This window comes from Diplotaxodon limnothrissa, linkage group LG12, assembly GCF_057381915.1.
Source record: "Diplotaxodon limnothrissa isolate DT_005_m linkage group LG12, D_limnothrissa_male_GT1.1, whole genome shotgun sequence".
Taxonomy (NCBI): domain Eukaryota; kingdom Metazoa; phylum Chordata; class Actinopteri; order Cichliformes; family Cichlidae; genus Diplotaxodon; species Diplotaxodon limnothrissa.
Genome location: NC_140607.1, coordinates 15,733,620 through 15,754,961, shown reverse-complemented (window position 1 = coordinate 15,754,961; position 21,342 = coordinate 15,733,620). Strand labels below are relative to the sequence as shown.

The 21,342-nt window shown below is 41.6% G+C and overlaps 1 protein-coding gene across 3 annotated transcripts; it reads right to left on the bottom strand.

Moving 5' to 3' along the window:
• Window positions 1-220: 220 nt before the first annotated feature.
• Window positions 221-20,089, bottom strand: sorbs3 (sorbin and SH3 domain containing 3). Of its 3 annotated transcripts, none has more exons than XM_085367188.1 (21): window positions 19,945-20,089; window positions 12,137-12,209; window positions 11,244-11,432; window positions 10,985-11,057; window positions 10,522-10,655; window positions 10,346-10,409; window positions 9,525-9,563; window positions 9,350-9,437; window positions 8,197-8,305; window positions 6,535-6,588; window positions 6,280-6,387; window positions 5,627-5,682; window positions 4,359-4,429; window positions 3,725-3,786; window positions 3,542-3,588; window positions 3,315-3,429; window positions 3,107-3,232; window positions 2,408-2,959; window positions 2,180-2,274; window positions 1,971-2,077; window positions 221-1,453 (listed from the first exon to the last, which is right to left on the bottom strand). In XM_085367188.1, exons 2-21 carry the CDS (start codon window positions 12,146-12,148, stop codon window positions 1,392-1,394), a joined length of 2,163 nt encoding a protein of 720 aa, XP_085223314.1. In that variant the 5' UTR covers window positions 12,149-12,209; window positions 19,945-20,089; the 3' UTR covers window positions 221-1,391. The 3 variants fall into 3 exon arrangements, with proteins under 3 accessions (XP_085223314.1, XP_085223315.1, XP_085223316.1); XM_085367189.1 differs by lacking the exon at window positions 19,945-20,089 and adding an exon at window positions 18,711-19,239; XM_085367190.1 differs by lacking the exon at window positions 6,280-6,387.
• Window positions 20,090-21,342: the final 1,253 nt, after the last annotated feature.

Here is a 21,342-nt window from a genome sequence, read left to right as displayed (position 1 = left end):
GGTTCATTAAAACCTGCATAAACATTTAAAAACACAGTCCCGGTCACCTTATATGTAATCTAGTTTAGCTATTCTAATAATATCTAATAATATTACTGTTCCACAAAATTAACACATGAACAAAAGCTTCTTTCATTATCACTCTGTAATGTTTAATAGATTTATTTTAAAAATTGCGTACCATACATATGCAATATATTTTTTTAAAAACAAATATATATTATGCTTTCCATTTGATAACAGGTTACAGTCTGTACAATCATCTTTTGTGTGTGCTAAATATACATTTTTTTTACAGTGAAATCATGAATGTATCTTATAAAATTGCAAAATAACTTTAGAATAAAGATGTTTTAGTTAGGATTACAAACTCTGAGGTTGGATGGGCACAAATATATGTGATTTTCTGAATACTGTTATCAAAATTACCCCCATAAGCTGGGAAAACACTGTAGAAGCAGTAGTAGAACAATGTAGCAAGAATAAAGTGAGCTGGGAATGTGCAGGTTAACACAGGCGTGTGAATAAAGGTTAGCTTTGGCACATTCAGAATAAATTCAGATACCTTAAAAGATCATTCAGCCAATCGCTGTGAAGCCATCGTCTAGTCTTGACTTACAGACACAGCTCATCTTGTACATTCAATTTCAAAGCAAATACTTCTCTTACAGCATCAAACACATTCCATCTCTTTACTTTCAAATTTTCCGTTTAACTTTGTTTCTTATAAATGAGAAATACCATCCATTATACAATCAATAACTTGCTTAGGCGACCAATACATGCATTTTATACTTTTCAGCATTAATAGGTTGATATGTCTGAGCCCTCACTGCACTTTACTTTGAGCACCATTTACAGATTATCGTGTTGTTTCCTCAAAACTGCGTCGGGTCTGTTCAGAGATCTGAAAGAAAATCTGGGGAAAATATTTGAAGGAAATATTAATATTCCATGAAAGCTAGAAAAGGTTCTGGTCTTCACTGAAACTTCAGTGGTTTGTGATGGCACTGTGGTGATGAAAAGCTGAATGCAGTATCGTACTGTGAGGACCTCTGGAGAAACAGTGCTGTTCAGTGGGGAGAAATGCAAATGTCCTGCAGCTGCAAAGAGTCGCGGAACAATAGAATCCATTCTTTCAATCTGAAACAGTGTCATCTGCATTCATTCAATCTTCTGAAGTGATGTGCTTGAAAATATGCTCATTGAATCTCTGTGCAACACACATGGAAACATGCAGGGAGGTGAGGTGAGAAATCACATCATTTCCCTTTCAGATCATGAACATGCAGGCTGTACTAATCAACACTTGGGGAGTGTGGTGGATATTGGCACTATTAGTTGGCCTCTAATGACCCCTGATGGATGTGGGCAAGCAGTAAGTGAGGAAGTCAAACCGGTGCCACGTAATTCCCAGGAAAAGTCCCAAAAGCACGAGTCCGTTCTGACGTACCTAGAAAGGGGGCAGAACATATGGTGTGTTCATGAAACAGAAACTGTGAATCTGTGGGATCTTCTGCTGTTTAACTGTGCCTGTTACATATGCAATACATCATTTTGTCCACTAGATGGGGCACTGACACTGCAGAATGTTTTGAAATTGCTAACAAAAAAGGATCCTCGTGTCTGCTTATGTACATTTTAACACTGTAGACATATCTGTAGTGATTCCCAGACAATCTAAATAAGGGTGACATGTCAAATGGCAAACTTGAATTAAAAGAATGTGTTTTTGTTTCCTGGTGACAAAAACTATTGTAGACGCTTGACTAGTTTGACAAGTATTACATTGTGAATACATGAATAAAGATATGCATTCAAGTTGTCGCCCAAAGCCAAAACATTCCTTTTCTTTCTTTTTTTTATTCCATCCATTTTTATATAAAGCCTTGCTTCAGTGTCTTGTTTCTACAATACACAGTATGATGCACTCAAAATAGCACTTATATATAAAGGTATAAACCACATACCTACAAACCAGCCATCATCACATTTCTCCACCACTTGTACAATGTCTCCTTCTCTGAGCTCCAACTCATCTGAATTCTGTGGTTTGTAGTTGTAAACAGCTTTATACCTAAAATTGAGAGCAAGCAGCCTTAACCACAAAGTCACCAAAGCTGCAACACTTGTTCTGTACTGTAACAATGTGAACAAACAAAAACATCTGATGACGTACGGTTGGTGTTGCACCATCAGTGAACCGGGGCTGTTTGGTGCTTGCGTTTGCGGCAGGGAGTTGGCATGTGGAGCAGCCTGATTAGGTATTGCACCCTAGGAAAAAACAAAAAACCTCATGTCATCATTATGAAATGGCAAATAATGAACAACATTCCTGTCAGCACAAACAATAACACTGTGGGTGTGTACAATGTGTCACTTTATCAGAAAGGCAGTGAGAGCAGACCTGCGAGTGGTCAGAGTATCGGGGAGTGTTCGCTGTGGGAGCTCCCGCTCTGTGTGCTGACGTTGATGAATGAGTGGAGGGTGAAATGGTTTTAACGGCGGCACTCTGGTTAGCTGAGGGTGTCCCAGCCCAGTGATTGTTGTGGTTGGTGGGTGAAACCGGTTTGGAAATGATGTGGTGCAAGCGATTAGCCATTTCTTTGGGCACGGGTGTCTGAGTGGGAGAGCGTGACTGTGAAGCTGGGCTGCCGAGCAGTGAAGGTGAAGACGGTTTCACGGGGGAGTGGTCAGGTTTGGGGCTCAGGGAAGTGTAGGTGAAAGGGGACAGCGGTGACCGTGGGGAAGGTGAGTGCAGTGGACGTCCTGGACTCTGGGGTCCAGGAGAGACTGGTGACATGGGTCCCGGTGAGTAGTCATCCATGGAGTATTTGGTGCGGGGCATCTTGTTGACCTGAACGTAATTGGCTGGGAAGATGCCGCTGCGACTTGTTCCTGGAATCCTGCCCTCCAACCACTGATCATCAACTCGCCTGGTTATGCTGATCACCTCACCCTAAAATAGAGAATCGAGGTTAAAAAAGCTTTAAATGGTGACATAAACAGTAAGAACTGATTCGGAAAACCTAAATGGAAATATGTTTTTGCTCTGTTTCTGCTCTAACCTTTAGTTCAAACAAGCGATGCATTATGAGCCACTTACTTTACGGAAAGAAAGTTCAACAGGTAGGTCCGCATTGAAGTTAAATAGAGCCACAGCTTCCCCATACTCCAGCACCTGCAGAGTGGGAGACTTTATAGGTGTCGGTTTTTCTGTAGGAGGCAAAACCTGTGAAAGACATTGGAGTTTTTAGCCAAATTCTTGCCATTATACATAATATCAGCACATCACAGAAGAAGAAGAAGTTTACCTCCACATATGTTGTGGGGAAAATACCAGCTCTTCCATGATGCTCTCCTTCAAACCAGTTGGCATCTACCTTCCTGTGGATGTAAACAATGTCGCCTTTCTGCAGTGGGAGCTCCCTGAAGGAAGAAAAAAAGATAGTAAGGAACGTCTCAGTTTCTGATACACCTATAACTTTAGATTCAGAGAAGAAATTACAACTTTATTATATCAGTTCCTTCTGTAACTTACTTGGGTGACTGAGCCTGGAAATCAAACTTGGCTCGTGCTGCTTTCATCTGGAGAAACAAATAGTGTTTTGGGAACAATGCAGTTGTCACATGCAAACAATCCAGCCTTCAAAATAAAATCAAAATGCAAATATATTTATTACGGTCTTCTTTTTTACGTAGCAATAAAGTGGTAGAAACATACCTTTTTCTCCTCTTTTTTAGGTGGGACCTCCATGGTTTCATTTGCAGGCAAAAGACGTTCTACTGTGGAGCAAAGTAGGGAAAGCAAGTGAAGTCTGATACATGCACTTCTTTGTTCCCTTGTTGTTTTTGAATGTGTTGCTGTGTAAAAGCAATTATAATCATAACAGCTACATGGGGTTAAAAGGGATTTTGAATTTCCAGGAAAAACAATTGGATAGCGCTAATCTTTAATCAGGTCTTCCGGGTTTCACTTCCTACTTTTAAGGGCTTCCTCCCCACCCATCCACAGCTGTTTCTTTATGAGGAAAAAAAAACTACAAAGACTTTCTGTGGTAACTTGTTAGCTTCAGCTAACAAGTAAAATAGCAGGAGACAACGTTAGCAATGAAAGACAGCCATGAGACTAACAGCAAATATTAGATTACTCAGGGCTTTCATCAACTACATGCGGATTGATTAAATGAGAGGCCTGTTCTCTAAAAGCACATGTGTCTTTGAGTGAGAGTGGATTAACGAATGAGGAAAAGCTGATTGTTATCAACTTAAGGAGAGTTTTGTAATAAATCACTATCGACGACATTGCAGAGATGCTGGGAAGGCCTCAGTGTGCATGTGTGTTGCTCCGTGTTTACCATATGTGGGCACAGAGGGTGATGATGGGCCAACAAAGTGATGGACAGGCTGCTTTGATGCTGATGAATTGCTGAAAAAGTGGAGAACATAGTGACCTTGATTTAAATCTGAAAAGTTTATGTCTCTTTTCAGTTCTAATATCAAACATTTAGAAAAGGCACAAAGTTAAAGCTGGGAGTGTGAGTGTGTATGAGTGTGAGAGAGTGTGTGAGTTTCCTGCACATTTCCTGTATATAACTGAAAGGCTGGAAGGGCTTGCAGACTCCTTGACTTGAAAATCTGCTTCCAGTAAAGTATGAGGCTTTAGTTGTCTTTACAGCCCCTATACACCATTCATTAATCCCAATCCTGAGTGTTTGCATTTGAATTTGCATTTGGGTTGGGAATGAATCCGAAACCCGAAAGATTCCAGCTTGGATTCCTCATGAGCTGATTTGCATATGCAGACAGCACAGTTCTTGTATCTTAGTGGTTGCAGCTGGACTCGCACAGCTAAACAAAGTGTCCAGATAACAGGAAGCAGTGAGGAGCTGACAGAGTTTCCCTGCTGTGTGTTTTAAATTTCCTATGTCCTAAGCCAAATCCCCTGAGACTGAAAAAGTTCACAACCAATGAACTCAACTTAGCAAACAACAGAGAGAATCCTCCAAGAATGCATTACACACACGGGAAGAAATGTGGAATGTCGTCAGCTGTTTAAGGTAAATACTGTACTTGGACTTGTTCAATTAACAGAAAGTCACCTGAAAAACCAGCAGGTTCCATGCGAAGTTAATGGTTTTTCTGTCAAATCACAGTGCTGGTTTTCTTAATACAGCAGGAAGAAAGGAGCTGTTACTACTAAGAGATGACGCAATATTAAAGTGGATTAAGAGGCAGGGAGTTGCTCTCAGAGGAGGTCTGTTATGTAGTGACCCTGGATTTTCTATTAACCTGTCCTGCATATGCCACTATGATACAATGTGCACAGGAGATGAAAATCACTTTGAAAACTTTTAAACATTGCCACAAAATAAGAATTCCTCAAACAACCTGAAATGCATACAGACAGAGGTAGAAATGATCTAAATTACTTAAAAACTACGGATAATAATACGTGGTTATGCCAGTTAATATGGGTACATATAAAGTAAGGAAAAATAGAGAATCGCTCGTAAGAAAGCAAAAAAGATATAATTTAAATCCAGCTGCATATCATACAGAGTAATCATTATTACATCCCTTACTCTGTCTACATATTATAAGTGTAACAATGCCAGTGACTGACCTGTAACTAGTAGCGCCACTCTTTGGAGCAGTTACTGGATCCCTCCCTCTAGCCTCCTGCAAGCAGAGTGAACAGTAAACACAGTTATTTTCCCCTAAAGCCTTCTGTATCTCACAGCTCAGAGGAAATCTCACAACAACTCAGACAAAGTCGAGGTGCTGACCACTCCCAAAGGAGCAAGAATTCCCCTGGGTCCTATCCTCCTTAGGCTACAAGCAGCACCTCTCATGATCTGTCTGAGCCGCCTGTGATTTCAGTTAAATTGCAGACTATGAGGCTGATTCAATCACACAGGAATCAGGAAAAAGCATGACAATTCTTGGCTGTGATACTGCAAGGAGAGTTCAGAAGAAAATAATCAAAGAGTACTGAAGAATTTGATTTTGTAATTCTTTTTCAGCAGGCAGGTCTACATTCGCTGTGGAGGAACTTGCAAGCAGGCGATTTACAAAGCAGACTGATCCGAATGCAAAGGCAGACAGGCAGACTATATCATCCAGGTCGCATAGGAAAACATGTCAGATAAGGAAGCAGAGGGATCTCACTGGCGCACAGCCTTCATTGGAAGTGTAGGGAAGTGGCAATTCTACTAAATTGGTGGTGTCGGGGGGTGGGATGCTTCAGCAGAGAGAGTCAGGAGGGGGGCTCAGTACCTCACCCCAGCCTCGATGCTGCTTCTTCTGGGAAAGTCTCCGCTCCAGGCCTTGAATATCCGAGTCCAGCTCAGCCTCAAATCGACTCAGCTCAGACACCAGACTGGCCTGAGTCCGAACAGTTATGGAGGTGGAATAGCAGGATTAAAACACTAATACAGAGTCTGAAGTTTGGAGCTGATGATGTCCCCTGTTACGCATTTTAAACAGATGACATCTTAGAACAGAGAAATAAATACTGTAAAAGAAGCTCACCTCTATTGAAGGAGACTTGGGTTTCTCTTGTAGCTTCTGTGCATATAGATGTGACTATGGACAAAAAAACAAAAAAGAAAACAATTGAAATGAAATGATATTAATGAATAGAGCCTTACTGATACTGGAATACCAATATTGATATTTGGTGATTTAAAAATCCAATATTCCAATAACAGTTATTTTTTTCTGTCACACACACCAAGCATAAACAGATTTCCCTATAATATGTAATTATTTATTTAGTCGTTCTGCTCTGCCAGGATCAGCTTGTCGGTGTTTGTGCCGTTAGAACAAGTAGGAGCGCCCTCCAGTGGACAAACTATGCAACATCAACACTTGTAACGTGGCTGACGGGCGTTTCACCCAGCATTTCTTTACTTTTTAAATGTTCATTTACAGGCTGTTATAAATGCCAACACTAATAAACCGACAAACCACTAATATCAGCTGATAATATCGGCCCCAGATAAATCGATTGGGCTCTAGCTATATAGGCGCCCCATGTAATTCCCAGAGATGTCTCAGTTCTGTGGTTGCTTAGTTGTAAAATATTTCACTAATTTATATTGTTCTTTATTGGATTTTGAGGCCCAGGTTGTGTACAATCTAACACTTGTAGCTTCTTCAGAAATAGGCTGGCTGCCAAGAGACATAAATCTGCATTTTTGGTTTAACTAGCACAGAAATCCCTCTTTTAATGCCTCTTTGCCTTCATCCCTGATTCTATGAAACATTACTTTAAAAGGCTCTGCTGGTATGAAACACAGACTAATGTTCTATTTTTTTGTAGCACCTTGGCTTAATATGTCCTTCTGAATGCCAAGTCCTCCCCTCCTTTTGGGGGGGCGGTCATCCTCACTACAGTCACAAACTGTAATGTCACTGTGAAGCAGCACAACACCTGATATGGTCTGTGAGCTGGTTTTGTAAATACTATCCAGGGGATTCAACATTGGCCAGTGTCATAAAGAGGAAATGAAATAAGTCTCCATGCTGTGAGCCATTATACACCACAAGAGGTTAGGACCATAATACGCATCACAAGACCCCACAGCTCCGGTGGGGGAGTGGAAACAAAGATTTCTTTTCTTCACAAGTGTAGACACAAGGCACAATATGCACCAGATCTGGGACATTGTTGCAAGACGCATTCAAAATAGAAACTCTAAAGAGACACCGGTCTAGTACTCACTGCACACTCAGTTACAATGGCTCTTAGTTCAGAGCGTCAGCCTCACCAGCCTGTAAATCACTGACTTAAGGTGTAAAACCCCTCAAGGCTCAACATAAATACATAGGTAGTGTCTTTTTTTGACTGAAAAGATAAATGAATGAATGCTGGGAGCCTACTGGATCCTCTGAATAAAAGGAGTGAGTACATCTGGTGGTAAGTGGTAGGTACCGTACACTGACCACACTCTCAAGTTATTTAAACACCTCACGTGAGAAGATGGAATACAAAGACTTAGACTGTAATCCTTACAGAAAAGGTAAGCAACCTCTTCTTGAGCTCTGCACTGGGAAAACAGTGCAAGACTGTAGAAAGAATGCGATTCGTAAGAACAAACAACAACCTGGAGCTTAGAGAATCATGAAGGAACATTTTTAATGCAGGAATCAGAGCCTGCTTTTAAACTATGAGAGCATGTGAGTTTGTACCTGACTGTGGCTTTCTGAGGTGGTGCTCTTTCCAGGCTCAAAGTCGAATATGCTCTTTGGTTGAGCGTGCTGCTTTCCTGGGTCTGACAGTCTATCTACATCCTCGCTCCTGAAATATAACACCCACACCCACACACACACAGACACACACCATGGACAGCAGTTTAATGGTGACTTCATTGTAAGTGCCTGTAACAACAAATCCAAACTTGTCCGTCCCACACATTTTTTCCCATACGCTCTTGGCTTTGTAGTTTTTGATGGTACAGCTATTCACATAAGACATCAGCAGCAGTCTGTATCTCATGTGAAAATTGCTGTAAATCAGTATTTATTAATTAAGATATAAACAAATACTAATTTATAAATAAGTATATGGAACTTAGATGTGCTTCATGCAATAAAAATATGTTAAAACTGATCTGATCTAAAACTTTAACCTGTTATAGATCTGGATGTGGTGCAGAAGCACAGTAACATTAATCTCAAGCATAAGTTCAAAATGAGAATTTGACTTTTTTTTTATACACATTTTTTCCATTTCCTGTCAGCATAATGTGAAGCCCCTCTATGAAAGCTCTTTTCCGCCACTTAAAAACATTTCTTTTTTGCTATCCATAAGTCTCAAAAATTTGAAAAGTTTTTCATCTCTATAGCTAATTTCTTTCCAACTTCATAGGTAGGAATGAGCACTTTAGTGGATTGCCTGCTTTCAGAAAAAGGTGGATGGCAATAAGCCATCTACTGCTCATCATTACTCGGAGGGTCTGAGTCAGTTTACTTGACCTCTTGACCTGTTTGCAGTGTTTGTGCCTTTTTAGAACATTTTAAGTGAACGCATCTGGCATAATGTGACTTTCTGTGTGGTTGATTGTAACAATGTTGAGTTCTGGAAATGAGTGCATTTCTAGTATTATTGTATTTAATTGTTAACACTAATCAGCAAGCACCTGTGTTGGATATCCTGCTTTCGACCCTCTTCTGTCTAAGTTCATACTCTTAGGTCTAAAACATCCATCTTACACTGAATATAAAAGCTTGATTAAATTTCTCAAAGTTGCAAACGTTTGTTATTCTCGGTGCTCCTGTCTTTTTTCATGTTGGGATATGAAAAGTCATCCCGTGACCACAAAGGAGTTATCTCAAATCTCACCAGTCTGGTAGAGCTCCATGAGGTGTTAGTCTGAAGAGGTTCTTGTCTGCTTCATTACCTTCTTCTGTGTTGGCAGACAACTGCATCCCTGCAGATCAGTGCACATCAGCCTTAAGTAAAAACTGATTACATAACCGAACAAGTCAACAATGTGGAATTTGGGGAATTTCCTTACTTTCAGCTGACCACTTCTCTGAAGGCTCCAGCTCAGGTTCTGGTGAACAAGGAAATTATTTCTTAGACTAAGTGATTAGGAATGTCACACCAACATATTTCTTTTATGTGCTTGTTTAAGAATTACTTGCAGCTCACTTGCAGTGTTTTGTTGTTCTTTACTAATTTAAGACTTATAAGTAAATGTTTCACACATAAAAAGTAGATCTCATTTAAATTAAAGCAACTAAACATTGTACTAGTGTACTAAAGAGTCCATTATGTGCTGTATATGTTCTGTACATAAAGCTTTAATCTACACAAGCAGCTGTCCAATTATAGAAGTGGAAGGCTTTAATAGAAAAGAGTCAATAAGCATAAAGTAAAGGATGCAGATGTTCCAGTGTTTTCCAGTGTCTTAAACTATATCTCATGCGTTGAGATACGGATGAGATACTGATAGCTGGGACTCAGTGGTTTCATTTTGTAATACTGTTAGATAAAGCAAAGCACCTGCTTGTCTAAACCAAAATACTTGCAAGGATCCACTCGAGTGCTGTGAGGGAACTTTTTACTGTGCGCACAGGGAATGTTTTTCTATTATGAAACCTTTAATAGACTGCAAATAACCAGCCTGATCTAGGAGGGGCTGAGATAAGAAGCTGGATTATTGTCAAAGCTAATAAACAGAACAGACATAAGACCTTAGGGCTCTTTCATCATGCCTTTTTCTGCCCCCGCAGTAATCTGTTTGCTGGATCACCTCAGCAGTACCTGACACGGACACCGAGAGGAATTCACACTGGAGCTGGGTATGTGAGGGAGAGGGGGGAGTGTCCTTACCTTCTGGCTTCTTGTGAATCTGCCTGAACATGCTCTTGTACCAGTCTTTGGGTTTGTTCACACTCTGGTATTGAAAGAAAGAGGAGGCGCAGAAAGTCAAAGGATTTGGCTAAAAACAACAACACTTCTTATGTAACTAGCATTGTAGAATTAAAGCAGTGCTAGCTCTGGCTTACTGATCTTGAAGCAATGGGCATCCCAGTCTCATCCACTGGGCCAATTCCTGAGAACTTGATGAGCCTTTCCTCCCTGGTGGGGCCCGTGCTGCGTGGTAACGTGGCAGAACCCCGAAGGCCGTTGGACAGTCCGCCTAAGTTGTCACAGTAACAACATTTCCTTTATTGTGCTGTTTCACTTAATTACACAGGAATTTGTCTGCTTATAAATCCTCCTACATCATATGAAACCCATAGATCAAGTTAAGGGTATTACACACCGGCTGATTTTTCAACCAAATTTAACATTTTATTCTTCACCTGCTTTCATTTATTACCATATAAATCACAGTGACTTGATTCATCTTTGTTTTCAGCACATGTGGTAACTCTTTTTCTTGTTATTCACATTTTAAATCCTTCCAGGTTACAAATTCTTCCCTTTTCAAACTACAACTTCTTTACTTTAATTTTGTAATCTTACTATTTGACTGCGAGGGTCCATAGTATGATCCAAAGCTGAGAGTTGCTGGGCTCCCCCCATTTAGTTCTGACACCTTGAAAAGGACAGAGATGTAGAAATCAGCCCTGTGCCAAACGTCAGAGCGTTATGTAGCTCAAACCTGCAGGAGTGATGATTTCGAAACATTGATGTATATATAGCGTGTGATGCTTTGTTTTTCCACAAGGAGGAGCACTTGCATCCTGAATACCGCTCCCTCAGCCTCAGCATTGTTAGATACCTTCATTTCTCCAGACGGCAGCCTTGCAGAATGGAAGGGGCTCAGGGGAGGAGTGGGTAGTCCAGGAGAGATGATCACTTTGAGGGTCAGATCCGGAGAAGTTATTAGTTGCTGATCTGAAGAAACTCCAGGTTTCCCGGAGTAGATTATCCGGGTGCCATCTGGATCAGCAACCACTTCCACGCTTTGCTAAAACAGAGAGGAAATGAAAAATATGGATGAACGAAAACAGTGTGTGAACTTTGCTCCTGTCATGTTCTCCTATTGACGCTGAGTAAACAGCACTCGCTTATATAAGGTCATGTGAACTTGTTGGCGGTCAAGCTATTCTCTAGAGAATAACTGGCCTGAGCAGAAGAGCTTCTGATGAAAAGACCCCAAATTTATTTAAAGCACCAGCAGCGGAAAAGTCGTATTGCACCCACTTTGTCGTCTCTCTTGCTCCAGCTGCAGAAAGGCAGCACTGAAACAGGAGAGGGTCATTATGAGCCCATTAACTCCCCATTCACCAGGTCTCCCTGTTCTTGAGCCGGGGGTGGAGTCAGGGCAGAGAGGTTGGGAAGGGGTCGAGGATGTCAACCAAAACTCCAGCAGTGGCAGCAATTGTCTTACGGTCTCCATAGTGATACCCCAGACCATGCTGGATCCTCTGTTCCAACCCTGTTTATCAGGTGCTTTGGTCCTTCATCCTAGGGGTCATGGGAAATCCCCTTTGCCTCATGGTTGAACTCTTATCTGCACCAATGGCATGGTGACTGTGACACTACACTGGACTGATCTGCGTCACACTAATGAGTGTTTCTCCCGCCTGTTCATATTTGCTTATTCAAGACAGCTGCATTTGCTAAACAGTTGAAAATGTCAATATTTAGCATAGCTGCAATTGACTTTACCTGCGACTGCATTAGATCTGTTGTGGTTCTTGTGTGACAGATATCAAGTTCTTGTGCACGGCATCAAAAGCATCTGCAGAGACACAAATTCATAAAAAAATCAATAAGAAAGTAAAGCTTTAAAATTCTCTGGAGTACAAAGTATAGTAATTGTATCCGGATTAAAATGGAATTAAAGGAGAAAATAGCATAACACAGGAATACTTAAAGTACAAGTACATTAAACCTGTACTTTAGTAAAGTACTTCCTAAATTGTGTTCCTACTTATCCTATCCATGCTCTCAACTCATCCTTGTGTTGTAAGAGTAACAGTATTTTTGTCCAATGACAAATGCCCCCTCCTGACACGCCCCTGACAGCACCTATCCAGCTGCCTTCTTTTTATTCAAATGTGACTTTTAATGTTTCTGTGTAAGGTAAAGTGTTAAATAAGAAGTAACGTTAAATTCTGATTCATCTTCACAGAAATGGCTCATAACAACAGTTCTGCTGTATGCCAAAAATTGTGATTTCTTTCTTTTAAAAACTAACTTTAAATAGATTTGGTTTTCATATCCTTCATGGATCATATTTCTGTTTTTGCTAGAAGTGTCCCATCAGTGTATCTGTGAGAATCCATAGATCGAAGGATATTATTGTTTACTTTTTTATTTCAGGTGATGTCCCCCAATTATCTCCTTGTTGGTCATGTCTTGTGTGGTGTAGCACAAAGCTCCCCAGTCATAAGTTCATATTTTACATCTAGGCAGACTGTCCAGCTGTTCCATTATCCCATCCCACTAGCTTTCCAAAAAGGGAAAATGAACGTCACCCACTTTTTCCCACTACTAAGGAAAAACCCACCCAAACACAATGAGTGTGACTCACACGTCTGCCTCACTCTTCCCAGTGTCGTAATAAGCTGGACTTGAAGCAGCTAGATGATGGGAAAGGGCCAGCTACTGAAAGCAGACACCAGTTTCAAATCAGCTGCACCTCAGACTAACAGATTGTGCCTGCTGTCTCAACATCAGAGGCAGGCTGAGAATAAGAGGAAGGCTATTTCTGCTCCTGAATGAGACAGACTCCTATAGAGATTAAATGGTCCGCATCATGTACGTATGCATACCACACCTTCTCTTCAGCACTAATTCCTGAAACCCAAACTATTACAAAGGCAGTTTGAAAACCGCCCCCTACACCCATGAAAACACAGAAAATAGTAGTAACTTTTGAAGGAAACAATAAGGCTAATTTAAGGATAGTTTGCAGTCCAAAGCTATGTCTTTGAAGCATGCCAAGAAAGTCGTGACCAAGCACAAACCAGGCTACTACAGGCTGAAAGCTGCCCAGCACAATTTGCACTAATGAGTTTTCCATGTGTCGTTTGCAGCTGAACATTAGTCTATAATCATTGTGGTAAAGACCAAGAAATATAAGCACTCTGCGTCTCTGTGCACAAGGGAAAGAGACAGCACAGAGTCCGTGCTCTGATATAGCAAATGTTCCCGTTTCCAGACAACAATGTCACTCATTTGAGTCATCATCCCTCAATTACCCCAGTTACATAACACAAAATAGATGGGAACCGGAGGTTTGTGCCTTCAACAATACCATTAATGCTCAAGCATGACCGATGACCTATCATTGCCCAAAGCAATCACAACAAAATTATTATCCATCCTACGGCAGGAAACACTGCAAACAAGCTCCGTACATGAAGTCTCATTTACAGCGTGTTTGACACGCTGCTCTGTGTTTACATCTGGTCTCCCTGGCTCTATAAAGCCTCTCACTGTAAGGGGCTGTGCCACTGATGAATAATAGATGAGTAATTTTCAGCAGAACTTGGGAAGACGAAACAGTTTTCCTGTCACTGCTGCCATTTCAGTTTCCACATAAAGTAGTCAGTGACAGCTGCATTTTGTCATATGTCTTTGTAGTCTCCTTAAGATAGCTCAGCATTATCTCTTCTAGCCTCCAAATATCTGCAAACATCAAAGAATTCCCCGAAGACGTTACACTCTTACAGTTGTAACTCATTTTAAAGAGTACTTGTTGTTGCCAAATTCTCTAATAATTAGGCCAGTGTAGCTACTTTTGGCTGCTTCCTTATTCACAAGGGGTCATAACAGCAGGCAACTCTGCATGTTTTATTTGGTAGGGCTTTACTCTGGATACCCTTGCTGACACAGCCCCTAAAGGCGTTTGTGTCTCCTTAAGGGATCAAACCAGCTCAGTGTATGTACCTATCCCTGTTAGCCAAAGGCTCAGGCTTCAGACTGCATTTTCTCATTCACACTTTCATGTGAATGAGAGTGGTTATCTTTAACATGGTCTTGAGGCATACAGCTCTGGCTGTCAGTATAGCAGCAAACTAACTTTCAAGGGTGGCCTCAAAGGGAGGGTGGCTCTGAACCGTTGGGTGGGTACACTTAAATGGCCAGTATAACACAAATATGGAATATTCTGAACTGAATCAAGCAGTGCTATACTAGTAGAGAGGCATAATAAGGTCTCCCTCTGTTCAGAAGCCTAAGAGCTAAAATATCCTACTTCAGCGAAGTAGCTTCCTGATGAGTAAGCTCATGTCATAATAGTGACTCTCATTCCTCTGGAGAGCAAAATCCAACCCAGTAATTCTCCAGCACTGCATGCATTCCCTGTTTGACAGCACCAAACACAATCCTACCTAATAAGGAAAACTCTGAGTTGATATGTAGCAAGAAAACCGCTGTTCAGATGTCTGGCTACATTTAATCTGAACGCCCAGTTCATTCTTATGTAATTACTGAGACACAACATAGGAGGCTGCTACAAGCTTTCAAAGGCAGACCTGTGATGCTGTCATGGTGAAATTGCATCAGTGCCATAGCAGACGTATTTACAAGTAAAGCCCCCTGCTAGGTGAGAGGTCCTTTATCACCCCTAGATCAGGTTGGGGGTGGAAGAAAAACAGAGCCATAAAAGGCCCATGTGCACTTGAGATGAAAGGAGGATGCCCCGCTCTAGACATGATTTCACAACACCAGAATTTTATACTTCCAGCTTGCTGAAAATACTTCTTATTTTCTCTTGCTTTCCATTCAGTAAAGAAGAGGGTAACTGAGGACAGGCTGAATTAGAATCGGGGGATTTTCATATGAAATTCTCTGAATCGATCCCAAGGACACTCATCCGGTGTCTCAAAGAATTGAGCCACATATTCGATTGAAAAAACTGACGTCAACTTAGTTTTATCAGCAATATCAAATTAAACATTTGTATCACAATTAACTTTAAAAAGTGACTTTAGTGAAGCTGTAAGATTACTTCTCCTTTTAGTCCAAAGGGAGTTGATGACAAACCAAGCTATTATCAGAAGTTGTTGAGGCAGAGCAGAACCAGTCAGCAGCTACGAGGTCAGTGAACTTCACCACACCCCTGTGATTCCTCTGAGTCACAAAAGGTTTCCACAGCTGTTAATAACATTTCTAATATAGTAGCAGTTTTGCAGACTACAAAAAAAATGTAAACCCATTTCAAAGATCACATAGCTCTCACTAATCACACCAGCTGATGGCAAGAAGTCAACCTTTTCCTAAATCTCTCTATCTTCCATAGAGAGCTGCAGCCAGGTCTTTTTGCGAACACTCTGACCTATGATGACCTCCATCTGCACTGCACAAAGAGAGAGCACGTCCTATATTGTTCTCAGTGGGAGCAAGTCTGTCAAGGTGGCCGCACATACTCTGATGAATAACTGCGGCAGTGCTGACCCATGAACTTGTGCGATTGCTACTGGGAAAGTCGTGATTTGATGGTTGTTTTGTTTTTTTGCAAATTAGGAAAGATGGTCTTAAAAGAAAGCAAAACAGTGCCATGTGAATTGATCACCATTTATGAGCCCCCAAGTCTTTTGTGCAACACGGTAAGCAGAAGCAAAAGAGTTAATCATTTACTCCTTAAGAGTGAACTGCTGCAAAGAGTCTGATTAAAAGTTCTAAAAGCTGTGTAAGAAAATCGGCTACAACGTGTCGACTTAAACACTCTTAGAATGCCATAAAATCCTTAAAATGTGCAAAAAGATTCTAATCATGTATAGGAGTGTGGATATTGTTTTAACCTGCTCTGAAGGGTAAAGTCTTATCACCTCATCTGCACGTACACAGTGTTACTGCTGCCCAGTAAATTACATAAGAGCGCCGTAAAAACCAACAGAATGCTGCCTTAAAAAGTGGTGAGATGGTAATTACAAGCACATTTGTCGAGTAAATAAAACAGGCTTTTATTTCCAAACACATAAAGTGAGTCACTCTGCAGCTATGCGAGAGGTCAGCTCTGCGAGGTCGATGGCACAACATTGCTTCCCGTGTGCAGCATCGCAGATGTGCCGACGCAGCCCATACAAGGTCCTGCGGCCGCAAGTTTATGATATGCAGTTATTGAGGGGATACACACATTTATCAGGAGGGAAGTATTTCACCTCCTTGTATGGTGCTCGTCCAGTCTGAGCAGCAGGAGGAGTCTGTGTACTTCTTGTCAATGGAGAGGCGATGCGTTCCCAGGAGAAGCCCAAAGGCAGTAAATCACAGCCAGAGTAGGTTCCGTTTTATCAGATTTGCTCTTACAAAAAAAAAAGCATGCTTCACATCATTTAAAGTGATTCCTTATTTGAGCTTGTGTTCGATACACCAGACAAAGCATGAGAAAATACAAAGCTCAGAGCAGAGTAACTGCAGAAAAATGTCACAAATCCTCATGCCTGTCATCTTGCATCTTCAAAGCTGAGTGCAGCCAGTGGTTATGAGTGCTGGCAGCTAGACCCTCAGTAATATTACAAAGGGAGTCAAAGCCAACTGTGGAAATTACCCCGACAGTGATGCCTGGACGGTCCTGGGGCCATTAGGCCTGATATCTGCTGCAAGATGGGAAAGTAATCCTGACAGAACTAATTATTTCCTCTCAGCTCACCTGACAGTTGCCAGTGTACACTTACCCACTGGGCAAAGCAACAAGGGATGACATGTTGGGAAACACTATCCCCAATGCCAGGTCTCTCTCTCTCTGCTATACGCACAGCCAGAGCTCTCTCTTACTCTCCCTCTCTCCCTCAGTGCTCCAGCTGTGACTCCAGCTGCTCTCTTCTCCACTTGCTCAGATGCAAGTGGAGCCCACTCCTGTTGTCCGTATCAACACTAACTACATGAGTTAACATGCTTTAAGACACTGTAAACCTCAACATTAATCCTGTAGAGCAGCACGTAATCCCTGAGCAGTCAGACAGGTTACTCAACCTTAAACAAAACACAGTTTTAAAACTTACACATGTTTCCAGACAGCCACAATGCTTAAGGTCAATCCCTGCATTTGGTTTTCATATATTTGTGCTCCCATTTGGTGTACTTACCCACTCACACCTCTTTCTGTCTGCATGAGCTGTGCATGAAAACCACACTTGCAGACCTTCCCTCCACTTTCTCTGACTCATGAAACTAGCCAGGACACACAATCTCTCTCTCTCTCTCTCTCTCTCTCTCTCTCTTTTCCAGTCCTCTCTCTCCCTGCCTCCACTGAAGACTTCTCCGGTTGACAGGCATTGCCATAGCAACCCATTTTGACCCCCCCATATTCAAAAAGTGCCCCCCTCGTACTTGACTTGTCAGTTTGGGGCACCTCCTTCAGTGAAGCAGCTCTATTGTTGTCATAAGGTGATATTTCACAGCACAGGGTTAACCAAAGGAGAACCAAAATAGTTCATCACCTCCACCTCCCAGACACTACCCAGTGACTCCATCATGTCCCCTCCTAACTTTATCTATCCCATGGCTTCCTCTCCTTTTGTGTGTCTGTGTGTGTGTGTGTTATGTGAACGTGTGTGTGTACACAGTCCAGGTCTTTGGCTAGCCAAAGGCATGAAGGGAGAATAAGAGCTCTTTCTGTTCCTGTAGCTCTGGAAGTGTTTCAGAGTCATTACTCTACGCCACATAGGCAACCACTGACAGCACAAGTCCTGCTGACTTTTCTCCCATGATCGCACACAATAGCGATACTTTATTGGATGTGAAGATAAAAATGAAACAACAAGAGACTGAAATATGTTTTGCCCTTTTAAAGGCAAATTAGAAGGGGATCAGTCAAACAGGAACAAACACATTCTTAAATCCCGCTGTCTTTCACACCCACACACACACATAAACACACAGTTCTTGCCCAAATGAAACCAGGATTTCCAGTTTGCCCACAGTTCTCGCCAAAAAAGACAAACGGTGTAAAACCTGAAATCCAATGTGCTGACAGGCTGGCTTTGGCACATATTATGCAGCAGGAAGACTGATTTACAATGTCCGTGTTGCAGGTGAGTGATCCGATCACCTGCTGACAGATGCAATCCCTCCTTTTAAATCCATGTTTTATTCCAGCAATAAACTGAAAGCCAGCAGGACAAAGAAGGAAATTTATCAGAGCCTACCCAACGGTCTGCCCATTTGTTTAAAAGTGTATGTTTTTGTGCATGTGCTCGCCAGTTTCAACTTGAAATCGAAGCACTCAGCTCTTTCAATAATTCAGCGGTCTGGCTTGGTACACCAAAGCTCGGTGCAGATATCCACTTACTGAGCTTGTACGCGTCACAGGGTTGTTTTCGCCAACCAGTTGAGCTGCTGAACCTAAACGGACAGTGCAGGGCGATCTAGAGGAGCCTTCCTTCATAATCTGTGTCCTGCTGGCACAGACTTTAACCCTGCTGTGACCAAATCTGGTACTTTGTCACTCTGCCCCTAAACGAGGTAATCACGCAAGAGGCAATAGCAGGTTTGGCGCGGTGGTGCTCAGCACGTCTCTGAGTTAAAATCCTTGCTCAGTTTGTCTTACTCTCTTATTGCCAAGCAAACATGAAGGTTTACTCATTGTCAGCTCCATGTTTTTGTTTTTGTTTTATTTTTTTTTTAACCAGATAATCACCATAGGAAGGATCACAGATGATCTTGTACTTCAGCCCTTCGTTGTTACTGATGAAATCAAGCAGACTTTTACCGCACAAGCTAATTAAAACAATGACAGCTAAAGATCTCAGGAAGTTAATCATCTAAAAACCTTAAAATACTTGGTGGCTACGGCCCAAGCCTTTTTTTTTAAGCATCAACTTCTCTGTCCTCTGAGGAGACAGGAGACAGCAGATACTGTTGTAATCAAATGAAAGATGCTTAGAAAAACATTGCCACCATGATAGACAACTGATAAGGGACGACGGCCATACAACAGGTTATGCGCTGAGGTAGCCCATGTGGAATGTCACTGAGAACAAACAAAAATGCATCAGAGTTTATTTTAGCGGTAAACAACATTTTTTTTCTGAGCTGTACATGTCCCAGGACTCTGGATCACACTTTAAACATGTCTTATATAGAAATAAATCCTTGCAGGTCTTAATGCCTGTTTCCAAAAGAGTGATAGAGTGCACTTCAAGCATGAAAACACTGAAATATTCACACATGTAAAGCCACCATAGTAGTCGGTGTGTGGATAAAGGTCAGATGATAACCATCTTTTGAACCACAGACAGCTGGTTAAGGTCACTTAAACACATTCTGAAGATAAACCCACAGCAGTAACAGACCAGTGAAAAAAATAATGCCTTGTGTTGTTTGTCAGTGCCAGTGATGAACTGAGTAGTGACGACAAGAAGCAAATATTACATCTGTGCTGGAGTCTCAAATGAAAATTGAAGTCAAAACTGACAGAGGCTAAAAAAAACTTAAGTCTTCTTTCTGAGCGTTTAAATCCTTGTAGCTCTAACCTCTGCGCTCGTCACTGTGAGACGCCAAGGCACAAGTTGTACAGTACTTACAGGCTGTAGAGTGCAGGCTGAGCGGTGAAGTCTCTGCAGCACACAAGGAGAGAGAGGAAGTGAATGAAAAAGAAGGAGGGCACTACTGCTGCTGCTCTTTCTCTCAAACTCTCCCTCCCTCTTTCTCTTTGTAAAGCCAACAGGGTGTCTTTTATCTTCTGTGAATGATTCAGCCTGAGTCTGAATGTTTGACTGGGTGTCCATAGGCGTGCGCATGTAATATGTGTGTGTGTGCATGTTTCTTGTGTTTGTGTGAGCATGCTCTTTAACGCTCATCAGGGGAAAAGGGGCTTGGTAATAGTTTCCATCCACAGCTGGAAATAATAGAAATTCCCATACAGGCGCAGCAGAACCACCTTCCGGTGTTTGACAGCACATGCCAAGAAAGAGGATTTCTATAGCAATCTCAATAATAGGCCTTAGTGTTATAATGGCGTTGGTCTATTCACTGTCTTAAGCCTTTAGTGTGTGTCACATTCATATCAATCTAAAAAAGAGAAAAAGGACAGTCTTTAGCACTTTCTATGACATCCAGATAGCAGATAGGATCCAGGAAAGTGTATTTCTTTTTTTCTTTCACATGAACTCATACCCGCTAACAACCCCAAATATGCAAACACTTGCCCCAGACTAGGACACAAAGACTAATCCCAAAATAAGTGTCAGTTTTTCCATCCTCGGTATCAGGCCCTATGCAGCCACCCAATATGAGAAAGACTTTGTATTCAAGCTGTATTCTTGTAAAGTCCACAGTGTAATCATGAAGATCAGCTGCATTTCTGGACAAATGTTAAGCTTCTGTTAAGTTCTTGAGGGTTTTATCTGTTAGATTCTTTCACCCTGAGTCCAGAAGCAGCGCAGCCCTGCCATCCAAGATAAATATTTAACAGTCTGGCTGTGAGACCAGGAATCAAAGGTCGCACCTCTGTGAGTCTGCCCTTGTGTTAGAGACAAAAGACAAGCATGTTACCAAACAGCTGCACAGGGACCATTAATTATTCTTCTAGAACCAAGTTTTCAGGTTATTATTCACAGAGGAAAAACTCATTTTTGATTAATAAAGTTCATCTCTGAAACACCAGACACACTAGTACAAGTTTGCAAGCTATTTTTTCCATCAGTGGTCAAATGATGTATGCCCTCTTCTCTGTTGGATCCTCTTTGCAGTCTGAAAAGCAACACCCCAAAATGTCACTGTGACAGACTTTGCATTGGAAAGCACCTTAACATGAAAGATAGTACCACACTGTCCCTCTGTGGCTCTGAGGGGAACTGTTGGGTCTATTACAGGATTCGTCGTACACTGTAAAAAAGATCCGTATATTTAACAGTGAAAGACAGGAAAAATACGACAGGAAAAAACTGTTAACTATAAAACAGTTTAAAACTGTTGATTTG

Excerpts from the sequence above, each read along its gene's own strand:
- sorbs3 (XM_085367188.1), bottom strand. Across the intron at positions 10,656-10,984 it reads TGGACCCTCGCAGTCAAATA|GCGGACTGTCCAACGGCCTT; the intron begins GTAAGATTACAA and ends GTGACAACTTAG. Across the intron at positions 1,454-1,970 it reads TGATGATGGCTGGTTTGTAG|GTACGTCAGAACGGACTCGT; the intron begins GTATGTGGTTTA and ends CCCCCTTTCTAG.